Here is a 22,466-nt window from a genome sequence, read left to right as displayed (position 1 = left end):
TAAAAGTCTGATGGACTACAGATATTTTTATGTTCATACTGTAGAAATTGTTTTACCCAAGATGTGTTTGTAGAAGGAACGGGTGAAATAGATATTAACCAGCTGCCTGTGATACAGAGCCAAACCCAAGATCTGGCCAGCAAATCGGAAGTAGTTCAGGTGGTCTGGGTTTACTGATGAGTTACTGTTGGGCTGGAAAGTGGTACCTGTAACAAAACAAGCACACAAATATACTCCGTCATTCAGCCCAAAATCTGTCTCATTGTCATTTGGAACACTGTGTACCATCAGCTGACTGAGTGAAGAGAGCATAGTCTGGATTGATGATCTCATTGGACAGGATGTCAAACCATTCCCGAACAACACCCTGACCCTGTAAAAAGACAAAATAGACAAGACAGATCTCTCACCATGCAGCATCAGTGATGATTAATCGATCAATCATTTATTTTCTTGCTCAAACAAAAACCAAAAATATATGAATGCCACCATCTAAAAACCCACCATCCCCTCCTCGCCATGAAATCGGACAGCAATCCCTTGTTTCAGTTTCTCGTTGGTAGACTTTGAAACCATCTCACAGCTGCTCCGAAATATTGAGTCTGCTTTCAGGATTCCAAAAGGGATTTGACAAGAAATGGAAAAATAGGGGAAATACACACGTCAGACAATTACTGAAGCCTAACAAGAACATAAACAAAATTCTTTCATAACATTTCTAGTAATTTGCCTCTCTTCGAGGGTAAAAATGATGAGAGAAACATATCAGTGTGATGCAGTGCAGTTCTTCTCCAAATTCCAACCACAAGAATCAAAGAATCAACCAAAACTGAGCTTTAACTTTACATGGGCAGAATTTTTAAAACTCTTGAATTAAATTTGTTAATGTTTTCTCAATGTTGTGGCTGGAACAGATAAGTCCAAAAGCAACACATATTCATTTTGTTGGGATGTTTCTTCCATAGAAATGTCTGGGCTATGCACCTCGATGGATGAGAAGGATATCACTCTCATTGACCGGACGATGAACCATGTCTGAGTCTGGCTGTCCGGCCAGAAGATGCTCGTAGAACCACTCACAGCGATCCTTGAATGGCTGCAGTAAAGAAAAGAAAACACAACAAATCACAGAGCAACTTCCCCTGTTAAATGTATTTCCACTTCCAATTGTTTTCAGATCTAAGACTCTGAACTTTTAGTTTCAACCAAAAGCCTAAAAGGACTTCATTAGGGAAATACTCCTCCGTAATGCAGTGTTGAAGCTGAGCATTATTTGCATAATGTGTGCCTTTGTTCTCTAAGTGGGAGAGGTAGAGCGAAGGGAAAGCATCGCAGCGAGAGTGGCTTTTTCTCTTGGGCTGTGAGGCGTACCGAAAGAGGAATCAGGTGAAATCAAATGATCAGGTTAAAGTCAGTAATTAAAACAGAGGCCTGTTCCCAGGTGACTCATAATCCATACCGAACAAGGACTGAATACTGCAGCTCAAATATGAATACTGACAAGCAAATAAATAATTAAAAAAAATTTTTAAACAGCCACATATATAGAACTTGATAGTGTTATTAATGTGGATATCAATATCAAATGCTCGTTTAAAACAGCAACACAGTTCTTAGATATATGTTATAAATGTAATTCCGTCAAGCGATTCCATTTTTTAAACGGATTAATCGCAATAGCTTCCATAATTGGTCACGATAAATCACATTTTTCTACTTCTACTATTTTCTTACGAAGCTCCTATCTGACATTTACTTGAATGAAATCTTGGAATAAATGTCAAATAGAAACTACTATATTTAAATTCAAAGAGTGTTCTTGTTTTCTTCGTCCCTGAATACAATATTTCTCTACTAAACACTTTAAATCAGTGGTCCCCAAAGACCTAATACTAGTCGATGTCTTCAGCTAACAGCTATTGCTTACGGTCCTTGCTTATGCACTGCGTAGTTATGCCAATATACGCTATGCCCACCAGGAGTTAAAAGAGAACCATGGCGACTGGCACCTGATACCCGTTTCGGGAACCAGAAGTGACAGCGAGACCCAAGTGTACAAAGTGTCTCCAAGGCAAGATGTCTGGTGCATAGAGAGACTTATTACATAACTTTGACTTTTATTTGGAAAGTATTGCTTAGTTGAGGGCGGCCCGGTAGTCCAGTGGTTAGCGCGTCGACCTCACAGGTCGGGTTCGATACCAGCTTCGGCCTTCCTGTGTGGAGTTTGCATGTTCTCCCCGTGCCTGCGTGGGTTTTCTCCGGATACTCCGGTTTCCTCCCACATTCCAAAAACATGCATGACAGGCTAATTGAACACTCCAAAAAAATTGTCCCTAAGTGTGAGTGTGAGCGCGGATGGTTGTTCGTCGCTGTGTGCCCTGCGATTGCCTGGCAACCAGTTTAAGGGTGGTTTAAGCCGCCTATTACCCGAAGACAGCTGGGATAGGCTCCAGCACGCCCCGCGACCCTTGTGCGGATAAAGCGGATCAGAAAATGGATGAATGGATGGATGCTTTGTTAAGCCAATGTACCGTATTTTCCACACTATATATATACTATAAGGCACTTCGGAGGATAAGATGCACCTTCAATGAATGGCCTATTTTAAAACTGTTTTCATATATACTGTAGAGTGCACCGCATTATAAGGCGCATAGAATAGAAGCTTTCGTAGTGGCTGCTGTTGCATTATGCATCCACTAGATGAAGCTACGGTAAAGGGAATACAATACAACTTTATTTATATAGATATTCTACAACTACTGCAGCTGTAACAAAGCGCTTTACAGACCATTTAAAATGTGTTTTGTTCAAGAAATCACAATATTGATCCATATATGAAGCGCATCGGATTATAAGGCGTACTGTCGGCTTTTGAGAAAATTGAATGCACCTTATAGTGCGGAAAATACGGTATCTGTTTTACATTTGAAAAATCGAATTGCTTACCAGCAATTTTTTTTGAAAAGTACGAATACTGAAATGATACACAGGCTGATTGGACAAACTCCAATTCCAATAAAGTGGAGATGTTGTGTTAAACATAAATAAATATAAAATCCAATGATTTGCAAATCATGTTCAACCTATATTAAATTGAATAAGTAAAGATGTCTGTTTACTGTGTCTTTCTTACCTGGCCCTTAATGATATGCATGAACCGTGACATCAGCTCTGGACATTCCAGCAGGAAGTGGAAGTGGTTAAAGATTATCTTTGGATTTCTATGAAGTGATAAGCACACATGAGCAAAGACAGAAATAAGATGTGAGCAGTGGGCAAAGGGACAATAGCTGAAGTAAACGGATTGACGTTATATACTTTTTCTTTTTTTGGTCCTTAAATCAACGATAAAGAGCCTGATGTGTGACTTGGTCCTACATTGACTCACCTGTTTACAAAACATTTCAGCACCTCATCATGCTTGCAGACAAACTCAATAAAGTGGGGAGATGTCATTCTGGGTGAGGAAAGAGAACAAATGAGTCAAGTCAAGTCAACAGTATTTATAGAGCACTTTCGAACAGCCATCGCTGCATACAAAGTGCTGTACATGGAGCAATTTAACATGCACAATAAACAGTAAGACAAATCGGTAATAAAGGCGGTAGAAAGCACCAAACAGTAAAACCAAGAACAAATCTAAGTCATGCCGAGTCGAATGCCAAAGAATACAAGTGAGTTTTGAGGAGGGTTTTGAAGATGGGCAGCGAGGAGGCTTGCCGAATGTTCAGTGGGAGGTCATTCCAGAGAGAGGGATCAGCAACAGAAAAGGCTCGATCCCCTCCGAGCCTCAGTTTAGTTCTTGGTACTTCTAATAAGGTCTGGTCCACAGACCTGAGGCGCCGGGCAGGTGTGTAGGGGCGGATGAGCTCAGAGAGGTAAGGTGGCGCGAGATTATTCAGAGATTTGAAAACAAATAAGAGGATCTTGAAAATAACTCTAAAATGAATGGGGAGCCAGTGAAGGGATGCCAGAGTAGGAGTTATGTGCTCCCTCTTACGGGTACCAGTCAAGAGGCGAGCAGCGGCATTCTGGACCAGCTGAAGGCGCTTAATGGAGGACTGGCTGACTCCAAAGTAAAGGGCATTGCAGTAATCGAGCCGGGATGTGACAAAGGCATGAATTACTGTCTCAAAGTGTTCATGTGAGAGGAGAGGTTTTATTTTGGCCTGCTGTCTAAGGTGAAAGAAGCTGGATTTAACAACGGCACCAATTTGCCGATCGAGTTTGAAATCACTGTCCAGTTTAAGGCCCAAGTTTGAGACTGTGAGTGAAATGAGTGAAAAAGGGGAGCGAAATGGACAGCAGCAACAATTCTGTGGCAGCCTCTGCTTTCCAATTAGAGATATATTACTCATCTGAAACAGCCAAATGTCTACACTGAATATGATGCATTGCCATTGCAGACAAAACTAGACCAGACTCCTAATCAAGAGCAGGGGGAAAAACACATCAAAGACAGGAAGACAAGCATCTTATTCCGGCAGGCATGTCAATACTGGAATTCCATCGGCTGTTAATTAAGTATACGTAATGATCTAATGGAGCGTAATTACAGACTGGGGGAGAGTTTAATGTCATAATGTGTGGAGGTAAACAAGGACATAGATAAGACAACTCAAACAGAGGGCAAGGGGAGGGGAAAACAATATTCCAAGTCCTGAGAGTATTCAAAGATGCAGTTGTGCCCCTCTCATAATAGCAATAGAGTATCAATGGTAGTTTACCAAATACAATCTTCAAACTGTCCATCATATAATTGTTACAATCCCCTAAGAGGCCTACTGCTTAACATTTAATTTTAAAGACCACAACAACACTCCACTAACTCCTTATATCGTGAAAACTGTCCAGTCTTTACATCACAAGTTCACCATCCCCTGTGGAACAGCAGTGAATATTCAGTAATTGTTGGAGGTTAGCTCCTTCCAATAAAAATAACGTAAAAGCTACTCTTCATTAGCATTTTGAAATGGGATGAAATCATTCTGCATAAATTAGTTAAGACTCCAGTTCAGAGATTCATTGTTGCTCAACTGGATCATTTACAACAAAAGAAATGCCTGCACTGTGGTCTTAATACGCTTCAAAACCGCCCCATGCGTTGTGTTTGTCAGTCACAGTTCTTTTATCTGTATTCTCTGCGCATGCACAATTTGCATTGTATTTGTATTAACATATCATCACTGACAACTATTGATCATTTATTTTCACGCTTGCCAAACCGTCTGTGTTTCCTCTCCATCTCTCTCTCCTTTTTGTCACTCTCATCTCAACCTTTTGTGGCAGATGGACGCCCTTACAACAGAGGTGTCCAAAGTCGATCCTCAAGGGCCGCTGTCTTACCTGTTTTCCAGCTCTCCCAGGAGCAACACACCTGATTCAAATCATCAGGATCGTTCTACTGCTGCTTCAGAGCTGGCTGATAAACTGATCATCTGAATCAGGTGTGTTGTGATAAGCTGATCATCTGAATCAGGTGTGTTGCAGGCGGGAGAGCTGGAAAACAGGCAGGACGGTGGCCCTCCAGGCATAAATTACTATTAGTCTGCCCTACAATCTTTTGTTCGGGTCCTGTTTAAGATTCTATGTCCTTGCTTTTGTTTTAAAAGTGCTTGCTCATGAGACGTTCAGTAGGCTTTCTTTGGTTCCGGTCTTGTCCCATACGAAAAATGACTTCAGGTCACTTCTGTTTTTTGAGCAATGTTGAGCTGTCAGATCGAGCAAAACCTCTGCCCGCCTAAACATCGCGCACTGTTGGCAAGAGGTGAAAAAGTGGTGTCCACTGCTGTATTTAAATTTTTGGCGTGATGATTGTTTTCACCAGTGAACATTTGGGAGAGCCGTGAAAAGGCAAATTGAAGTTTGAAGTGTTGGAATTGTGTTCGTGAAAGACAAACTAAGTCACGTCGATAATTTTGATGATCACATTACATATGTTTAATGAATCAATTTGCATACACCCCATTACGTAATCCGCAAAATGAAGAGCACGGCAATACTGCTGGTTTGGCAGAGGCAATCTTGGGTGCACTCAGTACATCAAGTTCCGTATCTGTTGAAAACGTTTTGGAAACAATGTTTAATTTATAGTGGTTGATGAGTATTGCTGGTGTTTGTTGTTATGCTGTGGGCCAAAGTGTGTCCCCTACGTTAGACTGGGGCTTTCACCTTTACCTTGTGTAATTCTGCACCACTACAAGTCCCCTACAGTAAAAACCATGCCTTCTCTGTCGATTGGTAGTCATTGCAGGAGACAAACCCTTGTGGCATCTGGCAAGAGCAGCACATGTAGAAGGCCTGGATCACAGCGCTGAGCCGATTGGCGGTCATGGAGATAACGTCTTCCCCATCAGCATACACTTCTGTTTCCATGACAATCTGAGGGTCCAGGGAGGTGGGGAGCTTTGGTGTGGTGCTAGAGTGTTCGACTTCCCGCTGCTTTAGAAGCAGGGAGGCTATCTCGCTGTTGGAAGAGCTGGATGAGGGATTCCTGTTTCTGTCTAGTTCGGTGGAGATCAGTACGAGCCACTCGTCCAGAGAGTGCCAAAGCAGCTCCAATGGCTGTAAACACAAACAAAATGTGAGAGGTGAATGGGATCAACCAAAAAAAAAAAAAAAAAAAAAGCACAGGGAATGTTTCATGACAATATTATAAAAGAGGAACTGATTTTGCTTTCAGGGTATCTTCAGGTATCACAGCTGAATTCTAACCTTGAGTTCATTTTTCATCATATCTGAATTGAGAGCATTCCAAAGGAAGCTCTTTCTCCATTAAAGGCCAGTGCTAAAACATTTTCAATACTAACAAGGTCCTGAAGATTACCTGTCATGCAGCACCACCCCACACATTTTAAAATCAAGATTTTTGCAAATAAACAGGGGAAAAGAAAAAGAAAATCACATTTATTCCTAATGTTGTGAACATTTGTAATCATACTCAAAATGAACACAAAGTCAATGTTGCTCTTTTGGTTTCATTTAATCCAGGGCAGTACAACTGGATAACAACACACTGTTCCTCTGCTAGACGTCTTATCATTTATTTTTGTTTGTTTTCAATGCATGTTAACATGTATATATAAATTCTTATCAGGGATACTTAAAGCCAGACAAAACACCAATGCGTTTTAGCAATGCTTGAAAAATGTTGCATCAATTAGGCTGCAATGAATAGTACTAATATAATGGGAGTGTATAATTCCCATTGAAACGGCGCATGATTACAACTGAGGAGAGAGCGGCTCGAAATGTCAACTGTTGACATACCGCTGACATGGAACATGGATGTGATTTTTGACACCAGCATGTGCAAGCATCTTGGAGTGCCAAAAAGGAAACAAGACTGTGGCAACCATACTCGGTGCCAATTGGCTGTTTATGTATTGCGCAACATTTTGGGACTATTAAAATCATGCTAGATTTAACTCATCTTATATTCTTAAAAAAATATAAAATAAATAAAATAAACCCATGTCTGATTTATAACATCATAACTACACATTAGCATTCATATCCATGTAAATAATGCTTAAAATAATGACAGGAGTGCTCCTTTGACCTTCGATGAATTTTTTAAAATTAATTAATTACTTGATGTTTTAATTCATTCATTCTATTTCCTATACTGACGAAAAAAAGCAATTGTGTCATTTGAGTGTAACAGAGTACTATGAGAGCACACCTCCAAAAAAAACAAAACCAATTTTTTTCACGACATTTTTTTTTTTTTTACTGTCAATTTGCGTGAATGTGTTTGTGTCTATAAATATTCTGCAAGGCTTGCACACACGTGCCGAATGGTGTCTGTTAGTATCTTCACACGGAGAAGATACCAGTGCTGGCACCAGAGACAGCCAAACCAAAGTTCTGACATTAGGTCACCAACATAACGTCCTTGTGGCATCAAATATGTATGTTGTATGTATTTTTACCATAACAAATTTTGACCCAAATGAGGGCTGAATACTGACACTTTGCTTAAGTTTGAACTACATTTGTTGTCCACTCAATATGCACCTGCCATTCACCTACAAAACTTGATTTGAGAACAATAAATTAATACATTATGAATGACTGTTGTGTTACTGGCTACAATGCATTTTGTGCAATCATTCTGTGCAGAAATGCCAAAACACATGAGACACTAAACGCTGAACATTTCCAGAACATTAATGTTTCATCTGGTGAATCCAAAACTCTGATCACAACTGTATTGAGCAGTCAATAAAATCCAATGCACGCGACTCCTCAAATTGCCGTCAATGAGTATCGTGGGTTCAATCTGGACATTATTGTGCCGTTATACTGTACAAGTTCACTGTGATCAGTTAATACAAAGACCGATGGATGTAGATGATGAACTGAAGAAATTTGCACATTTTTCATTTAAAAAAATGGAGGTTGTCCCTCAGATTTCGTAAATGGATACTTCTTTAAATGTAAAGTTTTTCATAATGCACCGGGAGTTGCTTTGCAATTGTATGTGGATAGCATTAAAACAAAGGGGGAAACAGATTGTGATTTACAGTTATTAGGCTTTGATTTGACCGGTTTGGCCCACTTGACCTGAAATTATGCTCTATGTTGCCCCGGAGGGACAAAGACTTTGGACACCACTGGATTATAAAATGTACATGGATACTTCATGATATGTTTCTTCACACGTGCGGAAAGGTGCTATAAAGTTGACAGCTTTGCATTGCCACAAAGCCTTCACAAGTATTTTTTCGGAGGCTCTTTGAACGCTATTTTAATTCTTAATCAGATAGAGTTGTGAATAGAATCAAGCAATCATACAAATCAAGGAAGACAAAGCTTTGGGTTAGGCGATAGGACAACATTTAGTGTTTTTTTTTTTGTTTCATCTTGTTTTTTTGATTCTTGACTGATGGCTTGCAGTTTTATTTCAATTTGGAATAATGCTGAATGATTGTACTTGAGCTAGTACTGTAAAAAGATAAAATACGGCCCTTATTGCCTAATCCAAATCTTATTTTCAAATGGTTGTATTTGAAAATAATCAATGCAAGAGAAAAGAGGTTAAATCAAAAAGCCCAGTTCATTGATTGTATGAAATGAAAACTCCCAATTAGGGTCCATTCATAAAACGATTAAATAAAAATGAAGGAAATGGAAATGTCCATGGCTCACATCTAATATAGCAGAAGCTGTCCAAGTGTCTTTTGGTACAGCCTCCCCTGGTCTCATACGCATCTGCAACCAGCAGTAAAATGCAACCAGATGACAGTTATTGGAGGATATTGATGCATAATGTATATAACATGAAAAATTTGTTACTACAGTATTAGTAATGTTATAATAAACATATTGGATGCTCAAATGTTTGCTTCCATGTGACAATGGTCTCTGGCAGTTTAACAAGCGTTGAGTATCTGAATGCGGAAGTCTCTCTACGGTTTTGTGTAGAAATCATTTCGGATGACTCCACTTGGTTCGATGACAACACTGGAGACGTTTTATTTTCGCTAGGTCGCTACCACTGTATCGCTGAACTCTCGACGTGCATCAGCGCACCGTCGCTGTCAGACGAACACAGAGAAGCTCCACCCGCTTTATTTATAGACACGGAACACTGTAACCTTCCACACAAAATAGTTCCAAACAAGTAACAATCGCGTCAGTGGCATACATCGTATTCGACAGGCTACCTGCTCTTTATTCACCAGAGGCTCATCAACCTAGTCTCTTATTTCTCTCCCGAAACAGTGTCTTCTCCCGCTTGGTGTACCTTCTTAGCCTTCTCCGCTACGTACAATCTCTGTACACTGCTTGTAATGGAGGTTCTCGCTGGCAATGCGTAGTGGAGTCTTTAAATGCAATGCGAATGATTTCAGCTTGAGTCGAGCTGTGGACAATGTTGACAGGCTTGCATGCAGTAGCCATACATTTAGCTATGGCTTCAGCAAATTTGTTCTTCGTCGTGTCATCCATTTTCATCGCTTTGAAATGATCCATAGCTGTCTGTCTGAGACGAGGGGGCCTCGTACTCACGTCAGCTGTGTGCTTGGCCATTAAGTGGTATTTCAGACTCGACGTGCTATGATGATAGCTCAGTTTACGACTGCAAAACATACAGGTAACTTTGGTCTTGTCAGTGGAGCAATCTGGCAACTTTTTAAAAGTAAACTCTTTAAGTATCCATTTTCGGTGTCTCGCTCTGCCGTGGCTGGCAAAACAAACGTGTGTGGACCTGTGCAGCGCGCTTGTTGTTTTGTTTCTGGTTTATTTATAGAGCAACGTAACATCCGCTGTGACGTGTGACGTGTTAATCTCGCGAGAAAAAAATTTAATCCCGTTAAAATTAATTGAAATGAATGCCAATAAAAACGCGCTAAACTGACAGCTCTAATATATACAGTATATATATATATATATATATATATACACACACACATATTTTTTTAAGTGTTTTGTGAACCACCTATCAAGCAACCAGTTAACATCAGTAACATGCCTCCAACCTATGTTATGTAGTCTGCTGGGATCTGATCAACTTTTTTGTTTTTTAACAAGAAACTGTGGATCATTCATAATCACAGCATGTACAGTTATTGTCAAACTTGTAATATAAATAAGGAACAATATACTCTTAGATTAAAAATGGCAACATTTTATCTGCAGGTTGTTATAGATTCCCAAACACAATCATTTGGTCCTCTTACACCAAAATTCGATTTTTCAAGTATTCTTGGAGGTACGCAATAAGTCATCTTTCGCCGTCCTCAGTCTGAACATGCTTTGATACTTGGCAATGAGGGCTTGCCAAATGAGAGTGCTTTACTGCCATCTCTCGGTCACAAGTATACTGATGCGCACAGACACACACACACACACACACACACACACACACACACACACACGCACACACACACACACACACGCACACACACACACACACACAGTGGCCTTGAAGCAGCATGTGTGTGACAGCAGGCATACATTTAGGACATGTAACACTTTACAGATTACAGTACACTGCACCACCAGTACAAGGCACCAACCTTAAAGACCTGACTACGGGGAGTCTTGTTGCCGTTGTAGCCCATATCATTGCCATTATTGGGTGACGAAGGCCCCAGGCGGAATACATGGCAGAAAATGCGAACAATCCTCAATAGACTCTTCATCTGAGCATCATAGCTGCTGGATAGGCTGTGGGAGGAAGGAGATAGGATGATATCATGAGAATTTGCTGTTTACGTAATTCCTCAACGAATGGTCGAAAGCATTCATTTACTCATTTGTAAAGAGTGCCAATTATTTACTTGGAAAAGGTGTTTATCTGAAAGGGTGCCTGTATGGATGCAGATGCTTGTGCAGGCATGAAACCAGGTATGCTGCTCTCGAGATTACTATGGGATTGGAATCTGTTTTGCATTAACCCCTTCTGTGCAGGTATCTTATTATTCTACAAATAATTGTAACCCGACATGTTGTTTCTGCAAATGCGAGGGCTCCAATTACACTACCTCAATTCCGTATTTTTAATTCCTACGGTGCCGTATAAGGACCAAGCTGATTCTGTGGGTTATACAAAAAGTTTGGTTTGCATCTGTTCATAGGCACACGCAACTCTTTTTCTCATTTATTAATGAACCACGGCAGTGTATAATAGTAGCACCAATAATAGCCATGGAGCATTAATGCTAGCCGGTGCGAACATGCGCATTTGCTTATTGCTTGCTTATGCACCACTGGTTCTGCAAATATTCATGACGCTCACCAGGAAATAAAAGAGAATGGCGACCAGCAGCACCTATCTGATTCGAGTGCCAGAATTGATAGCGTGGCCAGTGTAACTTGTCTGTATCTCTGCAATGCTAGTGGGTCAAGAGAGCGTTAAACACGTTAGTTTATGTGCATTGTATCAGATTTATTTATTAGGGCTTTGATTTAGGTGAACGTTAATGAGATTAGTTGGAAAACAACCATTGCTGAGCCAAGGTATGTATTTTTCATTACAAAAACTCACGGTTAGCCAGTAAACAAAAACATCAAAAAAATATGAAGACTGTACTGAAACAATGATCTTGTCTACTCTCATTTTAGTCACGAATGCACTTAAATGCACTTCAAAAGGATATACTTCAATTACCTTTGCTCGAAAATAATCACTATATCAGTGACTAAAAAAACAACGGAACTATTGTTTATTGTGCTACTGTCTGGGAATATATCATCAGAAAAAATTGTCATCATGACAGGCCAAATTTGTTGTATTTATTATGAATTGAATGATGGTATGAGAAGCAGTGAACTTCACGTGGTTTACACGACAAGAAACTATTCCCACAATCGCCATCAACCATATTAGTGCGGTATAAAAGGAGAAATGACTGGCAAATCACATGCTGTATTGCTGCTATGACGTCACATGATTTACAGAACTCACGGCCATATTAGCGTGGTATGGACCCACATGCAGCGGAAAACGCAAACTGGAGTGTGCATATCAATTAGGGCACACTTGACTCATGCAAAACTGTACCACGAATTGAAAATGTGGCTAAAAAGGTATTTCTTAATTTTATGTTGGTTTTCTTTTTTTTTTTTTTTAATGCTTTGGGTAAAAAAAAAAAAAAAAAAAAAGAGGTATTTGGTGGTGTCGTTTGTTTAAGTAAACTCAATTGAGATAGAAAGAGCGTATGAAACCAAGTTTCTCGGATTAGTAATAGACTCAAAACTATGTTGGAAGCCACATATCGATAACGTAAAAAGAAAAATAGCCAAAACCGTAGGGATCCTCTACAAAACCAAGGAAGTGCTAAATAAGAGATCTTTGTACACATTATACACTTCATTATTATTACCATATATGACCTACTGTGTGGAAATATGGGGAAATGCCTGCAAAACAAACACACTCCCTATTCTCAACCTACAAAAAAAAGCAATTCGAATTATTAATAGATCAAAATATACGGAACCCACAAATCCACTATTTATCAAATTAAATACGATGAAATTTTATGACCTGGTTGACTTTAAAATCGCCCAATTAATGTACAAAGCACACAATAACCTGCTCTGCCAAAACATTCAGAAGTTTTTCGAAATTCGAGAAAGCAGCTATGATTTAAGAGGTACCAACTTATTCAAAAAACTCAAAACAAGAACAAACATCAAGCAAAGAAGTGTATCTATCAAAGGTGTTAATCTGTGGAATAATCTCGAAACGGACCTGAAAATGAGTAAATCGCTTGCTGAGTTCAAAAACAAATTCAAAAAAATAGTACAAACAACCTACATCAATCAGAGTTAAAATGATAAATTCAAAACATTAAATATAATGATAAATCAGAACTAAGTTGATAAATAGAGAAAGGTATATAAATACCATTATGAATACAAGAGAAAATTGACACAAGAGTGTCAGGGTGTGGAAGTATATAATCCCGATACAAACCAAAAGTTGTAAAAATATCACAGTTAAGGGTAAAGTATGAGCCTTAATGGAGACTTCTTTCTTCTTACTTTTTTCTTTTCTGATTGATATAAAAATGATTTATTAGATACAATCACATAACGGGGTAGGACTAGATACGCTTTTTACTTCTTCCTACTGCCTTGAACATAACTGTGTTGAATGAAGATTGATTTCTTTCTTTTTACTTTTTTTATCTACCTTATTTTCTGTCAAATTATTACTGTATATATGTTTTATGTTCAATAAACAAACAAACAAAAGTGGATGCTCTGGAATCAACTGAGACATCTAGTAAAGGACATTAGTTGAAGATGCATTTTACTGTCTGCATTTGTAAAATAATCAGAATATACAGGTATTTAATTTTGTTCAACAGTCGCAAAGCTATTGACTTAGATGACTTTAAAATCCTACCTGAGCAGCTTATGTCCATTAGTGGTGGCAACTTCAGCCAGACTCGTCAAGATTCTCTGATAATTACTGTCACTCTGCTGAGACACATGCTCCAAAACCTGCCTGAGCTACACACACAAATTTCTTTTAACATGTACTCGGGAAGAATGTTGAATGAAAGAATTCCCCAGTCCCAAATTTATCCAACCATATTCTCTTTTATGTCGTCATTCTGTGTCATCTGAATGAGTATCTGGAAGAGTCTGCTGTGGTGCTGAATGAGGATTTCACAGGTCTCCCCGTATCCACCCTTCCAAAAAAAAAAAGAGAAATGTACAAACAGTCGCAGAAACTGAACAGAGCAAGGGAAATGGGGAGCTGGGTAAGTTGCAATGCTAACCTGCACACAGAGATCGAGAGGAGTGATTCCATTCTTGTCAGCAAGGTATTTGGCTCCACGAGAAAGCAGGATCTGTGCTGTGTCTCTTTGGCCATGACTGCACAGTTATTTGAGTATAAAGGTTAGTGTACTCACCAAAACTGAAATACTTCTTTTTTTTTTCACAAGAGGATTTTAATTGAAGATAATATTTCTATCAGTGCATATACATAACATGAACATGAATTGACTGTTGGCAAACCTGCAGGCAAAGTAAAGAGGTGTGGCCCCTGAGACGTTTGGTCGGTTGATGTTAGCTCCACTGTCCAGGAGGCATAACACCGTCTGACAGGACATGACACACATTGGTCATACTTGGGGAATTTGGGAGAAGGATAGAACTGAAGTATTGCCATTTGAGCTGGGAAGAAAATATATATATGGGGGCGGGGGCATCAACATTTGATTATTTTTAAAAAGTCACTCACCCTGATTCGCAGGCTGCCGAATTACAATTGCCAATTTGGGTGCAGATCTGTGTGTACGGTTTATGCAACGGCACATCACTAATCACCGTCACGACGGGGCCAAATTCATAATGGTTTGTTCACAGACACATATTGAGAAATAGGCATCTCACTAAAGATGTACTCAGTTGTGTAATTTCACACTTAATCGGTGGGTAGGCACTCAAAAAAAATGTATGAAGCAATTAGAATTTCCATATGTACCCTATAAAACTAAGGCATATAAAATAATGCTATCAGAAACATTTAAAACTTGAAAGTAGCTTACAGTTTTGTGCCCATTCTGACATGCTACATGCAATGCAGTTTGCCCCATGGCATCTTCAACATCGACGTTGGACACATGCTGGACAAGATCGTACAGCAGCTCAGTCCGCCCATTCACTGCCAACCAATGAATCTAAATCAGAAAGGCGCACGAACAGACAGACAGTGAGAGAGATCTGTCGACTGGTGAGTAGATAAAATAAAACAACTTCAGTGACCGCATTTTCTACCCAATAAGGAGCACCTAAAAGCATTAGATTTTCCCAAAAGCCGATGCACTCGATAATCCGATGCGCCTTATATATGGTGTTAGGTACAATCTCTCTATAGTCCCCATTGAGTTGTTTCCCTGTTCATGTTCTTATGCCACCTAGTGGTGATTATTAGCAGGAAACAATTGTAACCTAATAAGGGTTCTGCCCAACACGAATTGACATGTGCATTCGCGAACACACTCAAACACTTTGAAGAAGATAATACCAAAAGCATAGTTAATTACTGACATAACGAAGGAAGAAGGAGACTTCTAAGGATATTTAGCCCCTTGTGGATGTGAGCCCACGAGGTTTGTGTGCCTTTTTGTTTCATCAATTGTCTTCATAACTTTTGTCTTTTATTTATTGTTTTGTAAAGCCATATGTATTCATATGTTTCATGTCTGTGTTTGTGACTAGTTCTATGGCTTTATTACAGCTGCAGCGGTTGTGAAGGCTCTATGTAAATAAAGCTGTATTGTATTGTACTGTATTCCCTTTAGCGTAGGTCTATCTAGTAGATGCCATTATTGTAGCTTCTATTCTATGGACCGAAATAGGCCGTTCATTGAAGGTGCGCTTTATAATCCAAAACCCCTTATAGTGCAGAAAATACGGTAATTAAATAACAGCGATGATTACTCGGATTTTGACATAAACCAGATGATTATGGGTCACTCACAGCAGTCAGTCCCTCATTGTTGCATATGTTGACGTCAGCATTATATTCCAGTAGTTTGCCCATACATTTCTTCTGGCTGAAAGAAACAGTTGGAGTTCAGATTACCAAAATGTTCTCTGCTTTTAACAGAGATATTTTCTCTACTTAGTATATTTTTACACCCTTCAATCAAGCACTGATTTGCCGCCCTTGCCCTCACCATTTTTTTTCCTTTTTAAAAAAATACGAAGATAGGTCGGACCAGGAAATGAGAGTATGTATAAGCCAAGATAAAATAGATTTTGAAATTTGGGATTTAATTCTTCAGGATCAAGACAGATTTATTTGAATTCTTTCTGTCTTCAAACTTTAAGAATGAAGGAATGTAAGAATGTAACTAAGAATTCAAACCCAGTTATGAGTTGTCATTTTCTTATTGATGCTGGATAGCAGTTGTCCATACAGTTTGATATTTTGATCCTTAATATATTTTTATCAAAAACTATCAGCTTTTTTTCTTTTGTTCTCAGGCAGATTCTACTCTTACAAATCACTGCTTTTCTTTTTACCCTCCAAAATTTACAGTACTCCAACTGTTGTCTTTTTCTGTTTTGAGATTTAACTGTTGGACTGTATACTAGTCGTTGTTGTTTTTTTGTTTGTTTTTTGTTTTTTTGATTTTAACAATTATAAAGGACACAGTTCATGTCAATTCTTAGGATGTACAGCAGGGGTGTAAAACTAGTTTTTATCACGGGCCACAATGTCGCCATCGTTTCTCTTGGAGGGCCATCAAACCATATAAGGAAGTAAAAAATAATGATTTATTCAACTATTGTTTAAGTGACTATAATGAGGGGTTTGGTAACAAGAAAATGCTGACAAATTATCTATTACATATGAGAATTTTAGATTTTGTAAGATTTGAGCAAGCATCAAGCATGGATGACGTTTGTTTTCACAGGCCACATTAAATGATGTGGCGGGTCAAATCTGGCTCCCGGGGGCCTTAATTTGATAGCACTGATGTAGAGCATCCTCCTTAAATTTGGAATATTAGTATGGAGTATGAAAAATTATGGACCTAGAACTACCAATTTAACCAATAGAAGTGCCGGTAATCCAAAAAAATTCAATCTTGACCGAGGTTTGAATAATCTGGCTCTTAATTACAGCTATTGTTCATCCTGGGATGTTTATAAGTGAATTCACAGGACTTTCATTCAAACACCAACTGAGTGACTCTTACCCATTCCTGGCAGCAAGATGCAGTGGGGTACAGCCTGAGATATCCTGGTAGTTTGGGTTGGCACCTCGCTTCAGTAGTAGAACAAGACACTCCACTGATCCACAGCTATGTTGAGACAAAAATAATAATAATAATGTCAGCAGAAGGTCAAACAAACATGAAGATTCAAAAAGCACTAAACTAATTAAAAATTGCATATGCAAAAAAAATTATATATATATATATATATATATATATATACTGTATATATATATATATATATAAGACCTGTAAAACGATTAAAATATTTAATCTAATTAAAAATGCAACTGTCATAATTACAACTGTCACTGCACCGCTGAACTTTCGTTGTTATGTCACCGCTTCAGCGCACCGTCACTGTCAGACGAACACAGAGAAGCTCCACCCGCTCTATTTATATGGACACGGAACACTGTAACCTTCCACACAAAATAGTTCCAAACAAGTAACAATCGTGTCAGTGGCATACATCGTATACCTGTATGATACAGGTAACTTTGGTCTTGTCAGTGGAGCAATCTGGCAACTTTTTAAAAGTAAACTTTCCATTCATAAACTCTTTAAGTATCCGTTTTCGGGGTCTCGCACTGCCGTGGCTGGCAAAACAAACGTGCGTGGACCTGTGCAGCACGCTTGTTGTTTTGTTTCTGGTTTATTTATAGAGTAACGTAACATCCGCTGTGACGTGTGCCGTGTTAATCTCGCGAGAAAGAATTTAATCCCGTTAAAATTCATTTAAATTAAGGCCAATAAATGCGCTAAACTGCGCTAAACTGACAGCTCATATATATATATCTTCAATCCAGCTTGCAGTTCCTTTTCTCACATTTTTACATTCCGTTTTCGTTTCAACCTCAAACTTCCTTCTGTCAAGAAATGTCATGAAAATTTTGCTTTTTTGTAATCATATACTGTAAATTTACAGAATAGCATTCTATTTGAACAGTACATTGAGGCTATAGTGTAGCTCTTATGAAATATTTTCCCTAGTCTTACATTTATAAAATAAATACAGGCACTTTTTGCAGGTTTTCCATTGAACAGTACTGTTTGGGTTCAGCTCTACTCTTAAAAACAGGACCACGAAAATCTGTGAAAATCAAACCATAGTGAATACAGAATTTGGAACAAGGACAGTAAAAAGCAAGAAAAGAAAAGTAAAAAGGTTCACAATGGATGAACATTAATTATTTTGAAGTTTTGACACGGGGAAAGACCTGGCTTCCTGGCTCCAATAAACCAAGACAAAACTCCAAAAGACTAGTATTACAGTTTCAATTTTTAATTATCACCACTGGCCTATTTCGTATCTCTGACAGGAGTCAAAGCGTTTTGGCTTCGCCCACCCAGTGTACTGTCACCACAACGGCAAAAAAACAAAAAAATCGGTGAACCAGAGAAAACAAAAATGAGGAAGCCCCGACTCAAACTGTGAAGATGAGAAAACTAAACACTGAAGATCTACATTTTTTAAAATTAAGAATAAAACCCGCTGCTATTATTCAAGTGTGCGTCTGTATTGTTGTTGACGTTTCAATTTGCATCGATACTGTGATAATGGCGTGGTAATTTTGGTCCCGATAATTGTGACGTGAAATTTTCAAAACCCTTTCATATCCACAAACTACCAATTATAAATCATTCGTACCAAGACTCGTATTGAGCCTAATATGTGCTGAACAGTGGGAAAAGTGCAATTTGACAGAAAGAAGAAGGTCTTACTTGGCAGCAATGTGAAGCAGGCTTCTCTTTACACGTCCAAAGGCATAGTTTACATCAAACTTGGAATTGAGTAGCAACTCTGACACTGACCTTTAGGAAGGGCGGGGGGGGGGGGAGATTTTGTTTTCTGAGGTAACATCACACTCTCGACTTCAACGTGCAGAATAAAGAGACCAAAGATAGTGAGATACTGTACAATGGAGCTATCGTGGGTAAACCTGTTATGTAACAAATGGGTTATATTATATGTGTCAACACAACAATAAGCTGTCGATGGATTTTATATTTGGTGAATTGCATACCTGTGTTGGTCAGCCATTACCATTGGCATTAGTGTGTACACTGCAGTTTCATTATCTGTGGACGCAAAAATGAAGAAAGGAGGAGAGAATTGTAGATGTCACTTCAAATCAGAACGATGCAAACATTGCTCATCCAAGTTTATTTTCTGCCATGGATGACACAGTGTGACAGCATGAATCCAATCTAGGGGAGTGCTGACGAGTATCGATCGGTCCCCAGGTCATTTGGGGTTGTGTCGCACAGAGAGTGACATGAGTTTTATTTTGCAACCATATGTGCCGATATCAAAACGCTCATTTCTGCCACAAGACATCGGTTTAAAAAAAGCCCACACACTTCCAACATGAGTAAAAAAGCTAATTCAAAAAGGGGAACGGGTCAAATGAAATAGAAAGAGTCTACAGTTCCCAAGAAAAAGAAAACTCCATCCTTACAATATCAGCACGGTCGGTGCACGTTTATTGCAAGGGTGATATGCATGCATCAAATCTGCTTTGAGTAATAGGTAAAGAAACTGTAGGGCAGGGTGATATTGTTGAAAAGTATATGCCAATATGAGTATTTCATATCAGTCAGTGTTGATATTTATTGAATGTTAATAATGTATTTTTTTTTAACTCTTCAAAGTAAGGACCCGAAGAAAAAAGGCTGAATTTAAGTTCGTATCACACTCAAGACCGTTGGCTAGGGTAGCTAATGCGCGTTCATGTCAGCGTTTGTCTTTGTTATTCAAGTTCTCAAATGTCTCAAACTTCCTCCTGCTGTTTGCCAGGCATTCGCATAAATTTAGTTTTTTCTTGTTCTGTCAATAAAGTATAGAAGAACATCTGGCAAACGTTTACGACCTTGAACGAACACTGTATTCATCACCACTCACAGACGTTCGCTCCTCAGTGGGATAAGAGCTTTCGGTAATTTTATTTTTAAGTACGGTACACTGTAGTTAACCTTTTAGTAAGAGGTCAACACAACTATGAAAAAGGCAAATTACTTGGTCAATTTAAAGATTAAATAAGCAATGTGCTGAGTTGGGCTGGACGAATCACAAATGTACATATTTTATATTAGTCTATCAATAATTGTTTTTTTTACATTTATAAAAAAGAAAACCAATTACATTGATTAATGACTCAATTAAAACACAACTATCAAGAAAAATACCATTCAAAATATCTTTTTTTTTCTCAAGGAACGTACATATATATAATGCATAATGTACAATGTTGTTAACATCTATGCTCCTCCAGCAGTGCACTGTAAATGCTTATTTGTGGAAGACGCTACTCCAAAGCAGTATTGTTGACGCAGTTACATTAACCTTCATTTGTTGTTCATACAATGCGAACTAATACTCTCTTGGAGTGCATCCATTACAGTGCATGCACACAGCCCATTGTAGCCTTGTCAGTGTTCTGGGGCAAGATATTGAACCGCCATTTGCTCCTGATGCTGCTGTTGTTGTTCTAGGCCAGGAACAGTTGGACGCTCAGGGCATTGCGAGTCGGCGTATTGTCATGATGAAGACGTCACAAGTTGTCCCGCCACAACACTCCCCTGTTCTTAGACACAGAATGAAGCAAATGTCGCCAGAGCTCTTTAAATATGTGTGGTGAACCTTTTCTATCACACCTTATATTTATGTTTGTTGTGAATTTTATTTGGTCTCAATGCCAGTCCATCAAAATATGTCTCTACCCGAAACTGGTCCATGGCGCAAAAAAGGTTGGAGATCGCTGGTGTCAAGGATATTTGATCAATATGATGAATGCATTACGGTTGGTCTTACATAGCACCTTTCTGTATCAGGTGGAGGGAGGGACAAAACAATTGATTCATTTTTTAAAAGATTGTGTCAAAATGATTGTTGACTCATTGTGTCCTGACGCAAATGAGTCAAATGGCCAACAACCGGCAGTGACAAAGGTGATTGCGTCCCAACCAGTTTTTGGTAAAAAAGAACATTTTAGATATGGGAAATTGAGCAAAGTCCAAAATGACGCATATTTTGGCAAATGCTGCAGACTGGATTATTTTGGTCATTAGGAGATCGCAATAGGGGCTCAGAACATTCACAGAGCTACGAGATTAAGAAAAATCAGTAACTCTAGTCAGGAATTTTCAAAAATATATCAGAACCGGGAAAACGAGTGTAAGTTTTCGAGGAAACACGTCAACAAATGTCCATCACACACTGCTTAAACCCCGATACTATTAAATATTCTCAAGAGCCATTTCAATAGGTGCAATAACTGTATTGGGGGGAAATATCTGCTTTTGGAGGGACACATTTATTTTGTCTCGTCATTTGTTGCCAATGATAGCGACTAAAAGGCAAAATTAATGATACTGTACAACTGGATCGGAGCACATACACTCGGCATTCATATACTGTACAGAAGAAAGCAGTAGAGTGACGTCACTACCTCCACCTGGTGACCATTGCCAAAAGCGCCAATGCGTGTGTTACCTTCGGGGAGTTCCACAGTCCTGGCACGGCGGAGGGAGCGGGTCAGTCGGTTGAGCTGTACGTTAAGCTGCTCCATCGCCCGTTCCATCATAGGTGGGCAGTCCGCTCAGAGAAATTGCGGGGAACCACCGCGTTGCCCGATAAATTTATCTGTTCCAAATTCGAATAAATTGTACCTGGGCGTCGCCCATGGGCGCTGCGGGGACAGGTCTTTTTCCTGATTCACTACACTGCTTTACAGTAACTCATTATTTCCCTGCTGAGCTGCCTTCCTTCACGCCAACGTTTACTGCCCAGTTCCATACTTCCTGTTATGATGACGTTTAACATTCGTAGTCTTCCCTGGGTAATGTAGTCTTTCATGGTTTCTCGGTTTAACGTTTGTGTCCGTACAGGGTTCTCAATTTCCATCCTCTCATGGCTGCCAACTTTATCAAAAATACTGATCATAATTCAAACAACCAATAACTATTTATTCATGTTCCAAATTGAAGTGAAGTGCGTGTCTAAGTGGGTGGGTGTGTGTGTTAAAATATATTCCCAAACAGGTCCACATTAATAAATGACACACAGATTAGCATATGTGGATTGTGGAGGTGGGATGGAGAAGTGTGGGGGGGGGGGGGGGGGGAACATTGCAGCCCAGATGCAGTGAGCAGGTTTCGCAAGTCATGGAGGTACCCCCGCATCCCCTCTGCAATTGCGCTGTAACAGAGAAATGGAGATGGGTTGGGGGGAAGCCAATGCAAAGTGTAAGGTAGCTAGGATTT

At 39.2% G+C, this 22,466-nt stretch overlaps 1 protein-coding gene across 6 annotated transcripts in view; it reads right to left on the bottom strand.

Moving 5' to 3' along the window:
- Positions 1–22,001, bottom strand: part of hace1 (HECT domain and ankyrin repeat containing E3 ubiquitin protein ligase 1) — a 31,112-nt gene extending 9,111 nt beyond the window's left edge. For 2 of the 6 annotated variants that reach the window (XM_086113476.1, XM_086113480.1), the window contains exons 1-19: positions 21,697–22,001; positions 19,229–19,283; positions 18,927–19,016; positions 17,184–17,288; positions 15,956–16,031; positions 15,021–15,152; positions 14,488–14,570; positions 14,247–14,343; positions 14,055–14,156; positions 13,868–13,974; positions 11,028–11,178; positions 9,157–9,219; positions 6,266–6,567; positions 3,392–3,460; positions 3,137–3,224; positions 985–1,096; positions 505–605; positions 286–373; positions 57–206 (exon numbers count right to left, since the gene is read on the bottom strand). In XM_086113476.1, the coding sequence (XP_085969602.1) occupies positions 57–206; positions 286–373; positions 505–605; positions 985–1,096; positions 3,137–3,224; positions 3,392–3,460; positions 6,266–6,567; positions 9,157–9,219; positions 11,028–11,178; positions 13,868–13,974; positions 14,055–14,156; positions 14,247–14,343; positions 14,488–14,570; positions 15,021–15,152; positions 15,956–16,031; positions 17,184–17,288; positions 18,927–19,016; positions 19,229–19,283; positions 21,697–21,787 (2,062 nt within the window). In that variant the 5' untranslated portion in view covers positions 21,788–22,001. The remainder of the gene's footprint in view (positions 1–56; positions 207–285; positions 374–504; positions 606–984; positions 1,097–3,136; positions 3,225–3,391; positions 3,461–6,265; positions 6,568–9,156; positions 9,220–11,027; positions 11,179–13,867; positions 13,975–14,054; positions 14,157–14,246; positions 14,344–14,487; positions 14,571–15,020; positions 15,153–15,955; positions 16,032–17,183; positions 17,289–18,926; positions 19,017–19,228; positions 19,284–21,696) is intronic. The other 4 variants (XM_086113477.1, XM_086113478.1, XM_086113479.1 and 1 more) reach the window with 4 other exon arrangements.
- Between the last annotated feature and the right edge of the window lie 465 nt (positions 22,002–22,466).

This window comes from Hippocampus guttulatus, chromosome 6, assembly GCF_054856545.1.
Source record: "Hippocampus guttulatus isolate MCC_2025c chromosome 6, RoL_Hgut_1.0, whole genome shotgun sequence".
Lineage (NCBI taxonomy): Eukaryota > Metazoa > Chordata > Actinopteri > Syngnathiformes > Syngnathidae > Hippocampus > Hippocampus guttulatus.
The sequence above is the reverse complement of the archived record's forward strand: the minus strand, read 5'-3'. Positions and strand labels throughout refer to the sequence as shown.